This window comes from Lygodium microphyllum, chromosome 3, assembly GCF_053477565.2.
Source record: "Lygodium microphyllum isolate KBCC chromosome 3, Lygodium_microphyllum_v1.1.10, whole genome shotgun sequence".
NCBI lineage: Eukaryota > Viridiplantae > Streptophyta > Polypodiopsida > Schizaeales > Lygodiaceae > Lygodium > Lygodium microphyllum.
Window position 1 is genome coordinate 46,675,627 of NC_141137.1, and position 18,959 is coordinate 46,694,585.

The 18,959-nt window shown below is 42.1% G+C and overlaps 1 protein-coding gene across 2 annotated transcripts in view; it reads right to left on the minus strand.

Moving 5' to 3' along the window:
- Positions 1-18,959, minus strand: part of SAY1 (Ubiquitin-like superfamily protein) — a 62,799-nt gene that overhangs the window by 26,242 nt on the left and 17,598 nt on the right. The window contains exons 4-9 of one of the 2 annotated variants that reach the window (XM_087670370.1): positions 3,867-4,488; positions 3,693-3,776; positions 1,401-1,528; positions 980-1,295; positions 655-879; positions 23-187 (exon numbers count right to left, since the gene is read on the minus strand). In XM_087670370.1, coding sequence (XP_087526496.1) covers positions 23-187; positions 655-879; positions 980-1,295; positions 1,401-1,528; positions 3,693-3,776; positions 3,867-4,488 — 1,540 coding nt within the window. Of the gene's footprint in view, positions 1-22; positions 188-654; positions 880-979; positions 1,299-1,400; positions 1,529-3,692; positions 3,777-3,866; positions 4,489-18,959 lie in introns of both variants that reach the window. The other variant, XM_087670363.1, reaches the window with a different exon arrangement.

Sequence of the window (18,959 nt, forward strand, 5' to 3'; positions counted from 1 at the left end):
AGACAACATGCATAGCTCAAACCTCTTCTGCAAGCTGTTTGCGTATCTGCTCCTCTTCCCTGCGCTTTTCTTCGGCATGTGCAGCAGCTTTAGCCTCCTCTTCTCTTGAACGCCTGGCTTCTTCTTCAAGCTGTGCTCTTAACTCTTTCTCTCTATCAGCTTCCAAAGATGCCAGATACTCATCATCCTACAAGCAATCAAGACATAACTTAAGTCGAAAAAAGACTGAAAGACAGTGAGAAAAACAGATGACTAATCTATCCACTGAGGGATTTCAGAAACACTAGTCGATGACAAGGAAAAGAAAAAACTATTGAGAGCCTTTAACGTGTATTGCTAGTGAAGAAACAAGACAAATACAGGCTCCCCTAGTTGTCATAAAGGCAGCACTGTATTGATATTTGATGGCCAAATACACTTCCAATTCAGAACTTGGCCATAGAAAAGTCACTGTTTTATAGGTCAATCTAAAGTACTAGAATCTACAACACCTGTACCATAGGTTCATTTCACTGCAAATATAAGTTCATTCTCAAAGAGTAAAAAACACTGGCAAATTAATATTGGTGAATGCTCCAGTTTCATGGCAACTGCACAAAGTTCATTGTCCCTGAACTCAGAAACCAATATGCAGCCCATAGCATCCTCACTTACCTGCTGCTCACGAAGTCGACGTTGAGCTATAACACTGGGAGATGGTGGCTGGGGGTTGGGCCTGCTGTAGTTGCGACCTCCTAAATCTTCTGCTGGAAGTGCCTCTGAGCCCCCATGTACAGATGGATAGCGAAACCTCAAAGCACTATTTTCTGGAAGTGAACCAAACATGGCTGCTTCAAGCATCACTGCTTCCTCTTGCTCCTCAGTTGATAGTCCTCCCCACTGCAAAGAAAAGAAATTAAAACAAAGGAAGGTCCATGTGCAAAGGAAATGGGAACCAACACAAGCACATAAAAGGCATTTATTACCACAACAAATATACCTCATCACGATGTAAAGTATCACCATTCCACTCACTAGCTGCATTTGGTGGCAAATCATCAATGTCCATGCTAGCTGCATGACTTAAATCCTCATGCACTGTAGGCACCCTTGGTTCTGTTTCTGGAGTTACACCTAAACTAAGACGACGCCCAGATTTTCTCCTGAGTAATGGCTGTTCATCATCAAGTTTATCCACTTCTTCTGTTGGACCGCTTAAAAGAGAGTTCGAGCCTGCTCCCTTCCCATCAGAACCGTCTGCCAATGATATGTTTGTTGAAGCATTGTTGAAATCACTTCGTATAGAGGAAGAACCCCTTCTGAAAGACAATTTTAATCATGAAATTTATTTTCATCAAATGTGTCCAAACAGCTATCCATTGCCACTACTATAATGTCACTAACCAAAAAACATAAACCACCTTTTCCATAAGTTATTATTTTCTCCATTTTCTGAAGGGCTCGCATAGTCTTCACTAAATGGAGCACGTTCTGCAGAATTTCCTATATGACCTTGCCTTTCACGCAATGCTTTCTCTTGCTCTGCAGTCTGGCGAGAGATGGAATCATTAGGCATGCTTAGAATTTCAAGTTGTTACTACATACAATAGCATTAGACATAGTTTAATTTCTGGTGGGTCTTCACACACGCACAAAGTGCTTTTTTTGTGAGGACACTGCTCTGCATCACATCAGCATACACTTCTGAAGTACAAAACTCATTGTGAGTGGACCTTCATAATAGTGGAAAAGGAAAGATAATTCTTTATGTTCCAGTTGCTGCAATCTGAGCAAGAGTATGCGTCGAAACTTGTAGCATGAAAATCACATAATTACAGTAAACACAGATGATCCATAATGCCCAAATAGTGTCCACTACAGAGAGACTGCAGGGATAAATGCATATCATATCAGCCAAATATGCCCAAATTTCTTGGAGAAACAAGGCCCTGCAGAATTGGTCAAGGTCTGTGCCAACTAGCAGTGCAAGAAACCCTTTGTTTCAGAGCAGCACCAAAGCAAGGGAGTGTGCTCACTAGGGGAAGGGGCACATAATCTCTTCTTTTGGGCTAAATCTCTTCCCATCAGTAGAGCACCTATCATACATCGCCAAGGAAGACTCTGTTCTTCCATGATTTCTGCAAGTTCCTGTGCTACCATGGCCAAAGATTATTTCCATGATATATAATCCATGGCCCAGATGTAATCAGCCAAGCCACATAGAGCTGATGTATTTTACTCACTGGATGTCATGTGCATCATTTTGCAATGTCCAGTCCAGCAATTTATTATCATGCAGGACCCAATTGATGGGCTCAAGGGTGAGGCTGAGCTCCAATTCTACATCAAGTTGGATAGTAATGCATAGCCTGCCTGTGAAAATGCTATTACATCCTTTCTGACGAGAGGATATCCTGTACCAGCTGGATGCCCATGACCAACAGAAAGTTAAGCCTGTCAGGTTCTTGAACAGCCCTTGCCTACTTCTAGCTGGCTGCCAGAACAATGCAAATACCATCCAACCAGCAACAAGACCAGATGTGTATAGGGAGTCATGGGCTATTTTAGACAGTGCCACAACGAGTACTTCCCAACTGTAAGCTTCCATTTCCATCAACTTGAAAATCAGTACCACAAGGTAGAATCCTAATAGCTGAGGACTGATCTTCCTCCAAAAAAGGAAAATTCTAGAAAATTGCTCTACTTAAATGCCTTTTGTCTTTATAATCTTCTCTGTTTATTTTCATCTGGGTTGTTTCTAATGTAAGGCCATATTTTGCAGACATATGTTCACATTATTGCAGTCAACTTAACTCATCCTCCTGTCCACCAGCATCTTCACTTGCCACTAGGATCTTACCACCTCCTATTGAAACCATAGTGAAAGAAACCATAGCGAAAACTGTCTATTCGCTTATTTAAAAAAAGAACTTTACTTATCTTTCTGTCCACCGACATTTTCACTTGCCACTGGGATCTTACCACCTATCAAACCATAGTGAAGGCGATCTCTTCGCTTATTTTAAAGAGGACTTAGGAGGCAATGCTCACTCCATACAGCAACAGGTCCAGGTAGAAGCTTCTGACAAGCACTGTCAGTTAACTTAGGCCCCATAGCAGCTTCATAGGATATGACCTGAAGCAATGTGTCTACTGTCATGGCCGGACTAGAAGCAGCAAGCAAAACGGAGCCATGAAAATTGATTGCACTATTCATAGTCTTATATGCAAAGGCCATGTAGATAGCTTCAAGTGTTCCAATCTGCTTGAAAAGTATGCAAAGACCATATCCATAACTTCAAGTAATGCAATCTGCTTTTGTGTTTTCAAAAACCAAAACTTTGAGACCTTCCAACCAAGAAGTTAGATAACTCAAATTACATACAATCTGTGGCACAAAAACAGTTCCAACCATAGTGTTTTATTCTAATCCACTTCACTCTAAGGGCATCAGCTTATCGTTCGGGCAGTTAATATATAGTCAAACAGCCTACCAAATAATTTATATAATAGTTAGAATGCCTTCAAAACCAAGCATTCTCCCCTGTAGATGCCTAAAAATCTATCCAACATTTTAACCATGGTAAACGTTTTTTTAAGTACTCATGTATTAAGATCCGCAAAAAACTTGTGTTACAGACTAGCTATCATGATTACAGTGATTAAACTTTAGACACTTCAGAACAGTTTTATGAATTCTGTAAAATGCTGACCTTCAAGGAAAGTGAAAGTGCTCGGGCGTAATCAGCATCTTCAGTGTGCATCGCAGGTGTATCGCTTTCAGCTTCTCCCAGGCTCTAAAGAACAGACATCTCCAGTCAAACATGTGAATGTGGAACAAAGCCACGAACCCTAAAAATGTGTCTTGTGCAGTACACTAAGCTTACCTCTGAATAATCAGGCCTTGTCCTTCTTGTGGCCTCTTCAGCTTCTTTACGGGAAGCTTCAATAGCTGCTCTCAGCATTTCTTCTTCTATGTCATCACCATCATTGTTTCCAACAGCTGGAATCTCATTAATTAAAGGAGCATTCAAATTAGTATTCCCTGCAGGGTGAACTCCTGGAAAGTAAGTACTTCCCCGCCCGGACCTTCCTATTGCCTCACCACCTGCCCTAAACATTGAGGATGCCGTGCTTGGAACTTCATCATCATCGACTACGATGTTATTATGACTTTGTGATGGAAGATGGGATTCCTCTGATTCTGTAATATCCTCTATCACTGGACCTCCATATGATCTAACTATTGGCTCCTCATCTTTCCAGTCAATGGGGATTTCTCTTACATCTCTTGGCGCTGATACAATTGGTGTTGTGCGCCGAAAGGGAGAAAATGGGGGCCTAAAGTTGTCAATCCCAAGGCCTGTAGCAGATCGCAAACCAGGTGCCCAAGCAGGAGCAGAGGGCACAGGATATGGTGTGCCAGCCAGAGGACGGACAGGATGTCCAGGTGCAGGCTCATCTTCTTCCATCAAGTTTCCTCTACTTGCATCTTGAACCTGCACCGGACTGCAAAGAAAATAGCAACTTTCATGTTAGAGACCCAACAAAGAGACTAACCAACCGCTGGTACAAATGAGAAATGCAGATATATGTCTTCAGGGCAGATCATTGGAGCCATCTTTAGTGTACACTTCTAACTTTCACAACTAGAATATAGTTGAACATAAATTAGCTTCTAAATTACAACAAATAGAGCACAACCCGCTAAAAACTATCTGACTACACTCATATTCAACTAGCCTTCTCCTTGATGGCACTCACAAGACTTGAAAAAAAACTAGAAATAACATAACTTCATTTCTTTCTATCTACCTACATAGGAAAAATGGCCCCACATAACTGTGGCAGATTCGACCATGACCAGGAATTTGCCATATTTGTCACGAATTGCATGGTGGGGGGACTAGTTTGAGCTATTACACCAAGCATACACAATACATACAAGAGGAATCTCACTCAAGAACACAAGCAGAGAGATAGATGCCAAAACATTTCTTGCTGGTTTTTCTTCCTTGTTCATTCACAATACAATGTACACAAAGTATAGATAAGATACTAACATAAATGAAAGTGGCCTACTAAGTCAAATAGTGCATAACCAACTATACCAATCGACTCGTGCTATAACTGTGCCAACTATAGGTGGGTATAACTAACCAAATATAATAAGTGATAAGCCAATGGTGTGAGGATCATAATGACTACTAACGTGCTAAGTGTATACGTGTGGACCCATCTAACCAAGCGTTCCATCATCAATGTCAGCACGTGTTGAGCTTGCCATCTCAACAATATTTCCTTCCTACTCAAATTGATGTTTTATTTACTTGATATTAGGAAAAAATTTCTAAAATTTGCAACCATTTCTACAATCAGCCTTGGATTGGACTTGAGAGATCTTTGTAACCACTGCAATGAAGGATAAGCACTCCCATGCCATACACAAGCACAAGCTTTCATTACAAATAGATGTGCTCGGTTAGAGCTGGTAGCATATGAACTTCAAAGCAACATCTATAGGTAGAAATTGTAAGCAGCCATACATGAGCACTCCCACTAGAAGTAAAATCAATTGTCTTTAAAGTTTAAAGAAGTCCACGTAGTTGTTGCCAAGATAGTGCAGACCCCCATCTGTCTGAGGAGAGGAATTTAAGCTTAATCAATTACAAAGCATTTCAATGTAGACATCAAGTCATGCCCACATAAAATGGTGTGATAAGAGAGCATGTTCATAACGGGAAAGTATCTGACAAGGACATATACTTTTATCTCAATTATTTGGCATGATTAAGTTGTGCACATGTGAGGTGCAAGTTATTTATAATTTTGGGCATGATGACAATCCAAAACCCAAGTTGGGAGATAGGGTGTTAAGCTAAAAAGGTGCATTTCAGTTTCAACTTTAAACCTTAATTAGCTCATAATAAACAGCCCCAAAATTCAAAATGCTACAAAGTTCATGTTCCATAAGCAAACACCCAAACTTTGGTTGGATCCGCATCTACGAATAGGAGGCTCCCCAGCCACTTTGCCATCTTGTTTTGCAAATTCTCTCCATCTCACAAGAACGTGAAATTTTAATGCTTTGCTTAGCATTTGATTAAAAGTTAATCAAATGTGTAAATGTGACTTGCATATGTGAGGTGCAAGCCAATTATTTCACAATGTGGAACCTAGGATCCCAAGTTATCGGTTGGTGCCAAAGATAAAAGTTCCAAGAAGTTGTACTTGACAAGTACTAGGTGGTACCTGGTGTCAAAAATTAGCCTAGATCACTCTATTAGCCATAACTGCCAATGTGTGATACTAAGGATTTCGCATTACTTAATTAATTAATGCAATGTAGGGACAAATGAATGCTCAAGAGCACTTGGGTGCTAAATTAGCCTAGCGAATTTAATTGTTGATGTCATGGACATGCCATAATCAAGTGTACGGATTAATTCTTGCTCATGCCATATGAATCCACACCCCATGCAAATGCACCCTTAACAAGACATCCTCGAGCCAACCATGTGAACCCACCCTTGCCATGTCATCATAGAACCTTCTAGAAGATATGCCATGTTATCCTGCATCATCGATGATGTCATTATGGAACATTCTAAAAGATCTTTAGCCGCCCTCCAACACCTATAAAAGGAGGGGCTCACCATATGGCTCCTCAGTCTTGCCAATGCCAGTCTTAAGAGCTCAAGGAGTCCAGATCTGTTGGGTATTTGACTCACGCACGCCTCACTTGCACCTATGCTCATATGGGAGTGTCGGTGATCAGTAGGACACTGGGGCACTTTTTACACTCGGTAGAAGAGGTTTTTTCCCCCAGACTTATGGTCTTATTGTCGTATGTACTTATGTGCTTATGTTACACACATTTGGGCACTCAGTGTGTGTCGGGTGTGAACACCCCCTACAACCCTAAGGTTTAAGGGTTGTACTTTGTACTTTCTGGTTACACTCATTCAGTCTATTCTCTTGGGTGTCGTGCTTCAACTCTGTCTCTCACTCTCACACTGTATACTGAATCTAAGCTGCACCTCGATCCTTCCATCTCACATTTGGTATCAGAGCACAGCTCTAAGCTCAGCTCCTGCAGCGTGCAGTCCTGACCGCACCCAAGCCACCTCTGCTTTGCATCTGCTCCAAGTCATCAGTCTTCAGCACGCCACTGCTGTTTGTCAGACGTCGCTTCCTGCCTCCAGCTTACAGAGCAGACGTCTCTAGCTAACTTGGGGCACGCAACCTGTCTCCAGTGCAACGTCTGCCCAGCCACGTCAGTCTCGTCAAGCGTCACGTCAGCTACAGGCGCTAACGTCTGCCAACGTGCTGTTCGTCAACATCCAAACGGCCGCCCATCTCCCCCGCAGTCCACGTCAGCCACGACGTTGCCTAAGTTGACTGTCATCCCGTTCATTCGTCAGACGCCAGCGTAGTCAACAGTCAGGCGCCAAGTCGTCAAATTCCGCCAGTTGCAGACGCCACGAAACACGTTCTGTCCACCGCCTGCAGTCCACGTCAACACTGACGTTTGCCTGTTCGTCCGCTCCATACAGCCCGCCTGACTGCCTCGTCTGACCAGCGACCTGCCACACTGCCCCGTTCGCCTGCAATCCATGTCAGGTAATTTAGAAAATGTTTTTAAAAATTTATTTTAGTCCAGAATCAATTTCTGGCAGAGGAGGTTCATACGCAGCAGGGACCGCAGGCACAACACAAGTGTGGGATAAATTTGATGCAAATTTCTGGACTGGATCATCAGAAATTTTGGGGCTTTTGTGTATTTTGAGGAGAGTTGCATATGAACTGCTGGTACAGTCACAAAAAGACTGTTTTGACAGAAATTTTGGCAAAAATTTTGGGGATTTTGATATAACAGTGTTGCAGTGCACTATTTGCACCTTGGAAAGCGTCATTAAAAGACAATTTTTTGATAGAGTACGCCCTTGCACATTAATTGCAGAAGCGTGTTTGCTGCAATTTCTAGAAATTTGTAGATTTCCAATCCATACTGCTTTGGCATTGCTCATTTTGTCTTTGGAAATTTGTCATCATGGCAAATCAAGGAGGTGATGTCTTTACGTATGTATCCAAGGAAGACAGATTGGACGGAAACAACTATTCGCTTTGGTCATTCATGATGAAGAATGTATTAGTGGTCAAGAATTTATGGGATTATGTCAATGGAGAGGAAACTCGACCGGGAGTTGTAGCTCCCGTTACTCCTCCTCCCCATGGCGCATGTGGACAACGGGGACCTCAGCCCGCTCCACCTCAGCCACTTCCTCCAAGAACTGCAGCTCAAAAAGCTTGGGATACACGTGATGCACAGGCCTTGTCGCTCATTGCTCTAGCAGTTCAACGGTCCATCATACCTCATATCCGTTCGGCATCTTCTTCACGAGATGCATGGTTGACTTTGAAGCATATGTTTGCAGGAAAAAACAAGACTCGGATCTCTTTCTTGAAGAAAGAGTTGGAAACTTTGAAGATGCATGAGGGTGATTCTATGCAGGATTACTTAAATAAGATTCAGGACTTGAGAGAGCAGCTCATGAATGTAGATGAGTATTTTTCGGATGCACAGTTGATATCCACCACCTTGAATTCCTTACCTCCTTCGTACTTGTCTTTTCATACTGCATTGAACCTCACCATGAGGATTGCTGAGCACCCACTCACTTTTATTCAGCTGGTTAGTTTGCTTCTAGAGGAGGAGCAAACACGGAAACATAGTGGTGTGGATGCTATAGTCTCTGAACAGGCTTTTGTGGCAAGACAGAAAGGCAAAAACAGCAAGGTGAAAAATGCTCCACAGAGTTCTCGCACTTCAGACACATCGCAGAATCAAACACAAGGGGGGACGCAAGCTAAAAAAGGAAAATGTCATTATTGTAAGAAGCCTGGCCACTATATCACTGAGTGCAAGAAGCGCATTGTCAAAGAGAAGAAGAAGGAGTCAGGAATGTCTGTTTCTACTACTCCTTCCACTGCTAGTGAGTCCGCGTCCTTTGTTGTGGATAGGGACTATTGTTTTTACACTTGCAGTTATGACATCTCTTGGGCCGATAGAGCACTTAGCTCTACAAAGGATGCTGACACTTGGTTCTTTGACAATGGTGCTTCTAGACATATTACATCTCGCAGAGATTTGTTTGCTTCAGTTAGTGCACCTCCCGTTGGAAAATCGGTACAGTGTGCCAATAATGCATCATACCCTGTTCGTGGTATTGGGGAGATTCAGCTCACAGCCACTGATGGCTCTATTCTCCGCCTGCAGGATGCTTTGTTTGTGCTGGAATCAAGAAGAATTTGCTTTCTCTTTCTTCTTTGGCACGTTGTGGTTTGCAGGTCACATTTGATGATGACCGTTGCATGGTGAGAGATAAAGAACGCATGACTTTGGTCTTGACAGGATCTTTGTGTCATGGTTTATATGAGTTGGATGCTCTTTCAGTAGATCAATCGGCATACTTGACATCCACTCTTACTCCTGCTATGATACAGGCGGAGTTATGGCATGCTCGTTTGGGGCATGTAAACTTTGGCAGCTTGATGCTTTTGCAGCGTGCTCAGATGCTGAATGGCTTACCTCTCTTTGGAGCTTCAAAAAATGAACCTAATATTCAGCCAGCTGCTCCTATGGAAAGTGCAGAAATTCAGCCATTGGCTGATCGAAATATTCAGCATCATGCTGAAACTGAAATTCAGCAAGAGCTTGCACACAGTCAGGATGCTAGACAGTTACCTAGATGGTATTTGCAGACTATGCAAGATAGTCCTTTGGATGCACCCATGGCTGGTCGTACTAGAAGGCAAACTCGTTTGCATGATTCAGCACACACCATGGAGTTTATTATGGCAGCATGTACTTTTGATAATGAAGAGCCTGAATGTTATGAGGATGCACAACACAATGTGCATTGGATGGCAGCTATGCAAGCTGAATTAGATTCTATTACTAAGAATCAAACTTGGGATTTGGTGTCCTTGCCATTTGGGAAGAAAGCCATTGGAACGAAATGGGTCTACAAACTGAAAAGGAAAGCAGATGGATCCATTGATAAATACAAGGCACGGCTTGTAGCTAAAGGCTACGCACAGAAAAAGGGCATTGATTATGAGGAGACATTTGCTCCTACTTCCCGTATGACGACCATCAGGTCTATGATTGCTTTGGCTGCACATTATGGTCGGACAGTGCATCAGCTAGATATCAAGGCTGCATTTTTACATGGGGAACTTCAGGAGGAAGTTTATGTACAGCAGCCCATTGGTTTTGCAGTTGAAGGCTCAAAACATTTGGTATGCAAGCTCAAAAAGGGACTATATGGTTTGAAACAAGCTCCTAGAGCTTGGTATACAAAAATAGATGCTTTCTTGCTTAGTCAGGGGTTTCTAAACAACTCATCTGAGTCTACCCTTTACGTATGTAAAGATGGGGAATCTATGCTAATTATATGTCTTTATGTTGATGACCTTTTGCTCACTGGAACACATGCTGATCAGATTTCAGCATTCAAACAAAATTTGCAGCAAACTTTTGACATGTCTGACTTGGGAGTTTTGCATTACTACTTGGGCATCCAGTTCATACATAATGCTCGAGGTATTGGGCTATCACAATCAAGGTATATTGGGCAGCTTCTTGAGAAGTTTGGCTTACAGGATTGCAAGCCAGTTTGTACTCCCATGGAACCTCGACTGAAACTATCATTACATGATGACAGTGATTTGTTTGATATACATACATATGCTCCTGCAGTTGGATGTCTTATATATCTATGCAATACTAGGCCGGACATACAGTTTGCAGTTTCAGCTTTGAGCAGGTATATGCATCAGCCACGTATGTCACATTGGCAAGCTGTCAAGCGTGTTTTTCGCTACTTGCAGGGTACTCATTCTCTTGGGTTGCTTTATGCCATGGGGGGACCACTGCAGTTACATGCTTACAGTGATTCTAATTGGGCTGGTGATTATGATACACGTCACTCCACTAGTGGCAATCGTTTCTTTCTTGGCTCTTCTTGCATTTCTTGGCTTAGCAAGAAACAATCCACTGTTGCCACATCGTCATGTGAAGCTGAATACAAGGCAGCTTTCACTACCACAGTTGAATGCGTATGGCTTAGACGCTTGCTAGCTGATTTGGATGTATCTATTACGGAGCCTACTCCTTTGTTCACTGACAGTCAGAGTGCCATTGCAGTGGCACGGAACCCGGTGTCTCATGCTCGCACGAAACACATTGAGATCCATTATCACTTTGTCAGAGAGAGGCTACATGCAAGTGATATCAGCCTTGTCTATTGTCCTACCACCAGTAATGTGGCAGACATCTTCACCAAAGCTCTTCCTCGTGACAAATTTGAAGCATTTCGTGATGCTTTAAATTTGATATCCTTTGGTGGCGGATGATCCTTGTACTCTTGATCACTCTTCACTCCAGGGGGGTTTGTTGGGTATTTGACTCACGCACGCCTCACTTGTGCCTACGCTCATATGGGAGTGTCGGTGATCAGGACACTGGGGCACTTTTTACTCTCGTTAGGAGACGTTTTTCCCCCCAGACTTATAGTATTATTGTCGTATGTACTTATGTGCTTATGTTACACACATTTGGGCACTTAAGTGTGTGTCGGGTGTGAACACCCCCTACAACCCTAAGGTTTAAGGGTTGTACTTTGTACTTTCTGGTTACACTCATTCAGTCTATTCTCTTGGGTGTCGTGCTTCAACTCTGTCTCTCACTCTCACACTGTCTACTGAATCTAAGCTGCACCTCGATCCTTCCATCTCACAAGATCTCCAAGTAAGAAACTTTGAGTTCCAGATCTAGTTCTTGTCTAGTCATGGTATCTATAGAGTCTTGTTTTATCTTTCATTATACTCTGTTGTCTTGTCACCTTGTAATCTCATAGTACGAGACCTTGTCTAGTACTATCTTGTATCTTCTTCATCCCCATTGAGAGAGATCTTGTAATTCTAATATCTCGTATCCATACCTACGGTCCTGAATTGTGGGATCCTTCATATCCTATCGAGTCTTGTTGTCTATACCTACGGTCCCAAGTTGTGGGATTTTCCGTATCTTGTTATCATTGTACCTTATGCCCCTACATGGAATTATCTTGTAACAAATCTTGCATCTAGTCTAGTCTCTCGAGCACAGTCTAGTGTTACTTTCTAGCCCTACTAAGCACCATGGAGGCGACCCTTGAAAGAATTGTGGCTTCACTTCAAAACCTCCAACAACAAATTGAAGACCTGAATGAACGACCAAGCGCAACTTCAAATAGAGAACCCTATACATCTAGGCCCTGCGCTTCAAGAGATGAAGACTAGATCCAAGACTTGCAGAACAACAAAGGAAGTGATCAGATGATTCCATGTGTTTATCAACCTTCAAAAAGAAAACCCAAGATGAATATGCCAGAGAAGTTTAATGGTGACCATTCGAAGTTCAGGGGATTCCTGCAACAAGCAAAGCTCTATATCTGCATGCAATCGAATAGGTATCCACATAATGCTACCAAGGTGGAATTCACTAGGACCTTGCTTTGCGATCAAGCTTTATCATGGTTCGTCCCAATCTTGGAAAAGAATATGCCAATACTTCATAACTATGAGGCATTTCTTTGTGAGCTCACTTCCACATTTAGAGATACAGACACTGGTCAAGTAGCAGAAACAAAACTTCATAAGCTACGAAAAGGTAACCGCCCTATCTTGGCTTATGCATTTGAATGTAGGCAATTAATCTATGACCTCACTTGGCATGAGGAATATTTTATCAGCCAATTCAGATGGGGTCTTCAAGATGAGATCAAGGATCTTGTGCTTACTACATCTAAGGCAAAAACACTCAACGATTATGTCATGCAAGCCATCCACTATGATGATAGATTGTTTAAAAGAAAGAAAGAAAAGCAAGAAGAATTAAGGCCTCACAAATAGAACCCAACCCCAATCAAAGAAGAAACCAAGCCCGAACCGATGCAAATACATAATACCAAATTTCAACCCTTGACCCCACAAGAAAAGCCAAGACGAAGAGAAAATAATCTATGTCTATATTATGAAAACCCTGGACACATCACCCTAAATTGCCAAATAAGAGGGCAAGAACCCCAAGAGTTACTGCAACTATCCTCGAGCAAGAAAACAAGGATGTCCGATTGTAAATGAGACTACACAACTGGATCTTAATATAAGAAAGGGACTCTTGATCCCAACCACACCAATGGAAACTTTCCTTGTCATAGTCCAGATGATCTTGCCGAGAAAGACCTTTCCCTCAAATCCCTAGTCGCCTCCACGGCCTCCGCATGTTTCATTGATGATGGCTTTGTGAATAGATACCACATTTCAGTACTCCAAACGACCAATCCTGCAACAACTGAAGTCATGGGTAAAAGACCTCTAGCATCTGGAGATATCACCAAGGAAACTCAACCACTCATGCTCACTCTTGGCGATCACAAATCTTGTGTATGCTTTAATGTCATATCCAATCCCACAAATCCAATCATCCTTGGGATGCCTTGGCTAAAGAAACACAACCCAAAAATTGATTGGGTTAAGCAACGGATTACACATCGTGAAAATCAAGGAAAGTCGGTATATCTAGAAGCCAAAGCCTTTATGCACACAGCAATGCAAGAACCGACCTACATTGGATATGGAAAGAAGTTAAGGAATATATAAAATCATGTGATACCTGCAACAACAAGGCCAAAGTACCTCGTCACAAACCACATGGCCTCCTACAACCCTTACCTATTCCAACGCGACCTTGGTCTTCTCTGTCCATGGATTTCATAACAGATCTTCCTAAATCAAACAAATATGACTCTATTCTTGTTGTGCATTTCATCCCTACCACCAAGACCATCACAAGTGCACAACTACCGCTAGACTCTCCCTCACATACATTTTCAAATTACATGGACTCCCAAACGCCATCATCCACAATCAAGGTCCCCAATTTATATCTAGTTTTTGGAAGAGCCTTTGCAATCTTCTTGGAATCCAAGTTAAGTTATCCACAACCAAATCATACATAGACTGACGGTCAAACAGAACGGATAAATCAAGTCTTGGAACAATATCTCCACTGCACCATCAACTACCATCAATATGATTGATTTGAGCTTTTGCCCTTTTTAGAGTTTGCTTACAATAATAGTATCTGTGCATCTACCAAGCAAACTCCTTTCTTTGCAAACTATTGCCAACATCCAAGGACGGATGTTTATCTCTCTAATCAAGTAAAGAACCTTGCTGCCCGAGATAAAACTCAACACCTAGCAAATATACACTAAGAACACAAGCAACAGATCCAAAAGACTCAAAATCAGTACAAGCACTATGTGGAGTAGTATCGTCTCCAACATCCAACATACAATGAAGGCTGCCACTTGGCAAAACTTGTCATGCAAGTGGAAACAACGTTTTTAGGGGCTGGCGAAAGCCTATTCGAACCATTGTGAGAGAGAAGTAGGCTGTTGGAGAGCAAGGAGATGCTATTGATGAGCTTTGCAGCCACCATGGACCAATCCTATAGCAAGTGACAACAATTTGGAGCCCTCCAAGAGCAAGTGACAGCAGCCCAAGGTCATGTGCAAGTGACACCATACAGGAGGGGACAGCAGCTTTCTAGTGATCTAAAGCTATAGGTGACAGCTTTAGTGGCTATTTGAGCAAGGCAATAGCAGTTTTTGTAGCATTTCTTGCGATAAACTCTGGAATTTCTCTCTCCACAGCATTCTCTCTCATCCCCCAACCATTTCTCAAGTTATCTCAACATTTTTCAACGATTTAAGCCATCAGAGGAAAAGATTTCAATTAATCTCTGCTTTAAAACCTAATTTACAACAGAAACCAAGGTTTTGACAATCATCTGGGGATGCATGCTCAAATTTAAGAGCCTAGGACTTAAATTTTAATAGCTAAAATTAGAAAATTTCAAGAAGATTCAAGAGGCCAACCAGCCAATATCAAATTTGGGACTAAATTTGTCTTTCAAAGAGCAAGGTGAAGGCCAATCCCCAAGCAAACCAAGGGGCAAATTGGTTTGGAGACTTATTGATCAGTTATAACAATAGGAGGCACTTGGATTAGCAGAGGAGGTCAAAGGATTTTAGTTGTACTCCTTTCATTTGCAATATAAGATAAAGCAAATACCGCAAGGAGTGCCAGTTTTGGGGCCAACCGAGTGTCCAATGTCCAAGATTAAAGTGGTAAAGTGTGTATTTTCAATTTATGTAAATTTTATACTTGTTGTAATTTAGCACCACCCTATCCAAGGAGAAAGGCTGATTTCATGGTTCCATCGCCAGGATTACATCAATTTTCTCAAATTAGTCAGCTCGAGGTATCTGTTTGAATATCAAAAGCTTTGCCCTAGTGCTGAAATTATATTCAACTAAGCATTATAGCAAGAATGTCTTCAAATAGTAAGATCGATGCCTCTCAATCTGAAAATTCACACTGTTGGAAAAAATGCAATGTTTGATCTTGGACAAGGCACGCAGCATGGACAGCAAGCTGATAATGTTGGTATAGACCAAAATGTGTCCTTCTAGGCCTTTAAAGGCTGATGACCAGCAAGAGCAAGAGGAATTTGATGACCAGTATAAAGATCAGCTGAGAACAGTAGCTAAAATGTTAATGCAATTGGCAAATGATCCTCCATTCATACGCTTTTTAAACCCCTTGAAAGAAGGGTACCAAAGGCAAGAAGAGGAAATCATCTTCAAGAGGTTTGGGACAGCAAGATGCATCAAAGAAAGAGCCGATACAACAGCGTGATGTTCCAAATGTGGATAGTGAGCACAAGCAAATGATGCCAATGGGGCAATTGATCCATATGCAAGGCCAACTTGGAAGTGTCAATCCAATGTTTTTTGGACAGCAGGGCATGCATGCAATCATGGGGCAGTCAAGATACTTTTGTGGTGGCACTAGTTTCCATACTATGGTGGGCCAGGGTGTCATGAGGACATGTATTTTTGAAACCTCACTTAACATGTGGATTAATTTCTAATCACATGATTAAGTAAATGTTGCACATGTGAGATACAACTGGGGTTAAAGTAAATTTACGAGCCCGGGACTCCAAGAAATCACAGAATGTCAAAGGCAAAAGTTGCTATAAGTTATGTCGCACAGGTACTTGGTGGTATCAGGTGCCAATTGTTGGCCTAGGTCATCCATTTGGCCATAAGTGTCAATTTGGTGACACTAGAGAAGTGAGGTTTAATGGTACCTAATGCCAATCTAATAGTCAAAGATGGTGCAGTGACACTCAAGAATGGAAGTTGCCTAGCCAATTTAATTATTGGCCAATTAAATTATTTTTCAAGGCATCGAAATAATTATTAGATTAATTTTCAGTATTTAAAGATTGAAAATTAATATTTGATTATGAAAAATGCTGGAAAAGCACTTTGGGAAGGTTGCCACTTGTCCAAAATGCCCATGCAAGACTGAAAAACGTCTTTAGAGGCTGAAGAGAAGCATTTCTATAAATGCAACCTGCAAGGGAGAGGGAGGGGAGGCTGCTAGTCTGATTTGCACCCATTGGAGGACCTTCTAAGGTAGCCAGAGGCAAAAGAATACCAATCAACAGCAGGAGACAACATCTACAAGCTGTTGAGGCAGGGCAACAACAGTAAATGACTGATTTTCTTCAGTTCTTTGCATTTACATCCTGTTGTGGCAGGGCAACAGCTGCACTTGACTGATTTTTAGTTATTCTTCGTGACAAAACTCTAGATTTCCTCTCTCTACAACTTTCCCTCTCATCTCCCAGCCATTCCACAGCCTTGCTCAAAAGATCTCAGCATTTGGACCCTTGAAGGCTAAGAAATTTCAGATTTCTTTGCTATAAACCCTAATTTACAGCAAAATTTAGGGTTTAGCAGCAGCCTTGGGAAGCGCGCCAGAAATTGGAAACTCCAAGACTTGGATTCAACAAGACTAAAGGTGAATTTCAGCTGAATTCAAGTGGAGGACTAGCCGGCCATTGAATTTGGGGCATTTTCATCGTCTATGAAGTGGATGAAGGCCAAATTGAGTGCCGGAATCAAGGGGCAAAATAGATTGAAGACTTGCTGGTCACTTTGGACAGCAAGGGGAGTTGAAATACCAAAAGGGATGGGGACAATCCCATTGTAAATCAACTGTTTCTTCAATAAAGCTAAAGAAATACCAGAAGGGGCGCCAATTTTGGGGCCAATCGGGTCTACATTGTACAAGATCAGTAGGTAAATTTGTATTTTCAGATTTGCATTTATTATTTGCTACTGTGATTAAGTTGTAATCAGGGACTTACCACCCTATCCGAGGAGGAAGGCTGGTTTCACAAGGACCGCATACAAGAATGTATAACACAACTCGTTATCATATGCAACAACCAATGCATGGTGTGCAAAGCCCAGTGTATTCGGGTATGGCTAGTAATATATATAACCCCATGAAGAGCAATGTTGACATGATGCTCGGACACAAAGTGGCAAGTTTGGCAATGCATATATGCAACCCACTGTGTTTGGGACTCGTACTATTAATGTTGCTCATGCAAATGCTCTGTATAGTGTTGGTCATGAGGAAAAATTATGCTAGTAATGCATGCAATGTATGGGAAAATGTATCTTGGTATGCCTAGTAGTATACAAATTCCTATGCACAGTCACATTGCAGTGGTTCAAAGTATGCAAACAAGAATATTTCCTATTGCATCTGGTGCTCCTAGCATGTCAAGTACACATAAGGGGCTCGTCAACTGGATGCAATGTTACATATTAGTCAAGTTGGAATTGCAGCAATGTGAAAGTATAAAGCATCACAATGCTTAAGGAGAAGAAAGGCCTACAACCTAGTGGAGGCTTGAGACAAGTAAAGTTAGAGGTAAAGTTTCCATATGCTTCATGGTGAAGCTTCAGCATTGTTTCAACAATAAATGCAAAGTGACTAGAAGAGGATGACTTTGTTAGAGATTGGCATTCCTTGGACGAGCAGTTTCAGATCTGAGCAGTTTCTCTGCAGTTGTACCAAGTAGCCCATGTGGCAATCAGTCCATGCAACAGGTGGTAGGGAGTGCAGGTGCCATGCGGCACAATTGGCCAGTTTTGCTACAATCGGTCAGCGCAGGTTGGACAGCTGTCTAGTCAGCTACATTTAATGCAACCGACCTGCATTATTTATGGCATTATTTCTTCGCCTATTTATTGGCCCTAGTTTTAGCAGTCTTGCTTCAAGCTACAGACAGTGGAGACTGCCTGGGGGCTAATAGAGAATGAGATCTTCGAGGTGGAGACATATGCAAACATTCTCTTTGCACCTATGTATATTCTTGCATCCTTATACAGCATTCTTCACTGCAAATTTTCTGTGTTTTACTCTCTCTCTCTCTCTCTCTCTCTCTCTCTCTCTCTCTCTCTCTCTGTGTGTGTGTTCACTCTTTGTCTTGGTCATTCACTTCCGCATTGCTTCGCTTTGACATGGTATCAAAGCATTGAAAGACTGATCTAGGGTAGACCCATCTGAAGAGGAGATTTCATTATGACACAAGACTGCGTTTTCAGCATTCAAGTGCGAGCAAAAGGGCTGCACATTAGAAACAAGGCTGAGGTGAGTATGGGTGTGCGAGAAAGGAGAAGATTTGCTGAAGCTGCTGCTAGTTATTACTGTTAGAGAAGGAAGAAGGCTGCATTTTGGGCCTTCAAGTGCAGATTTTACCTTTTCATCGCTTCTGATGGGTGAAAAAGGAGCAAGATGAGCAGACCGGTGCCATAGCAAGCTGTATTTTCACAGTCAGAGGGGGCTGTTTTTTGTGTTTTGTGCAAGCATTGTAGGTGAAGATGTCTTCAAAGGCCGAGACAAAGTTTCACGCGATCATGGACCAGAAGGTGCCTTGTCTTACCGGCTCTTCCATCAGATCAAAAGCTCGATGGCAAGAATTACCACATCTG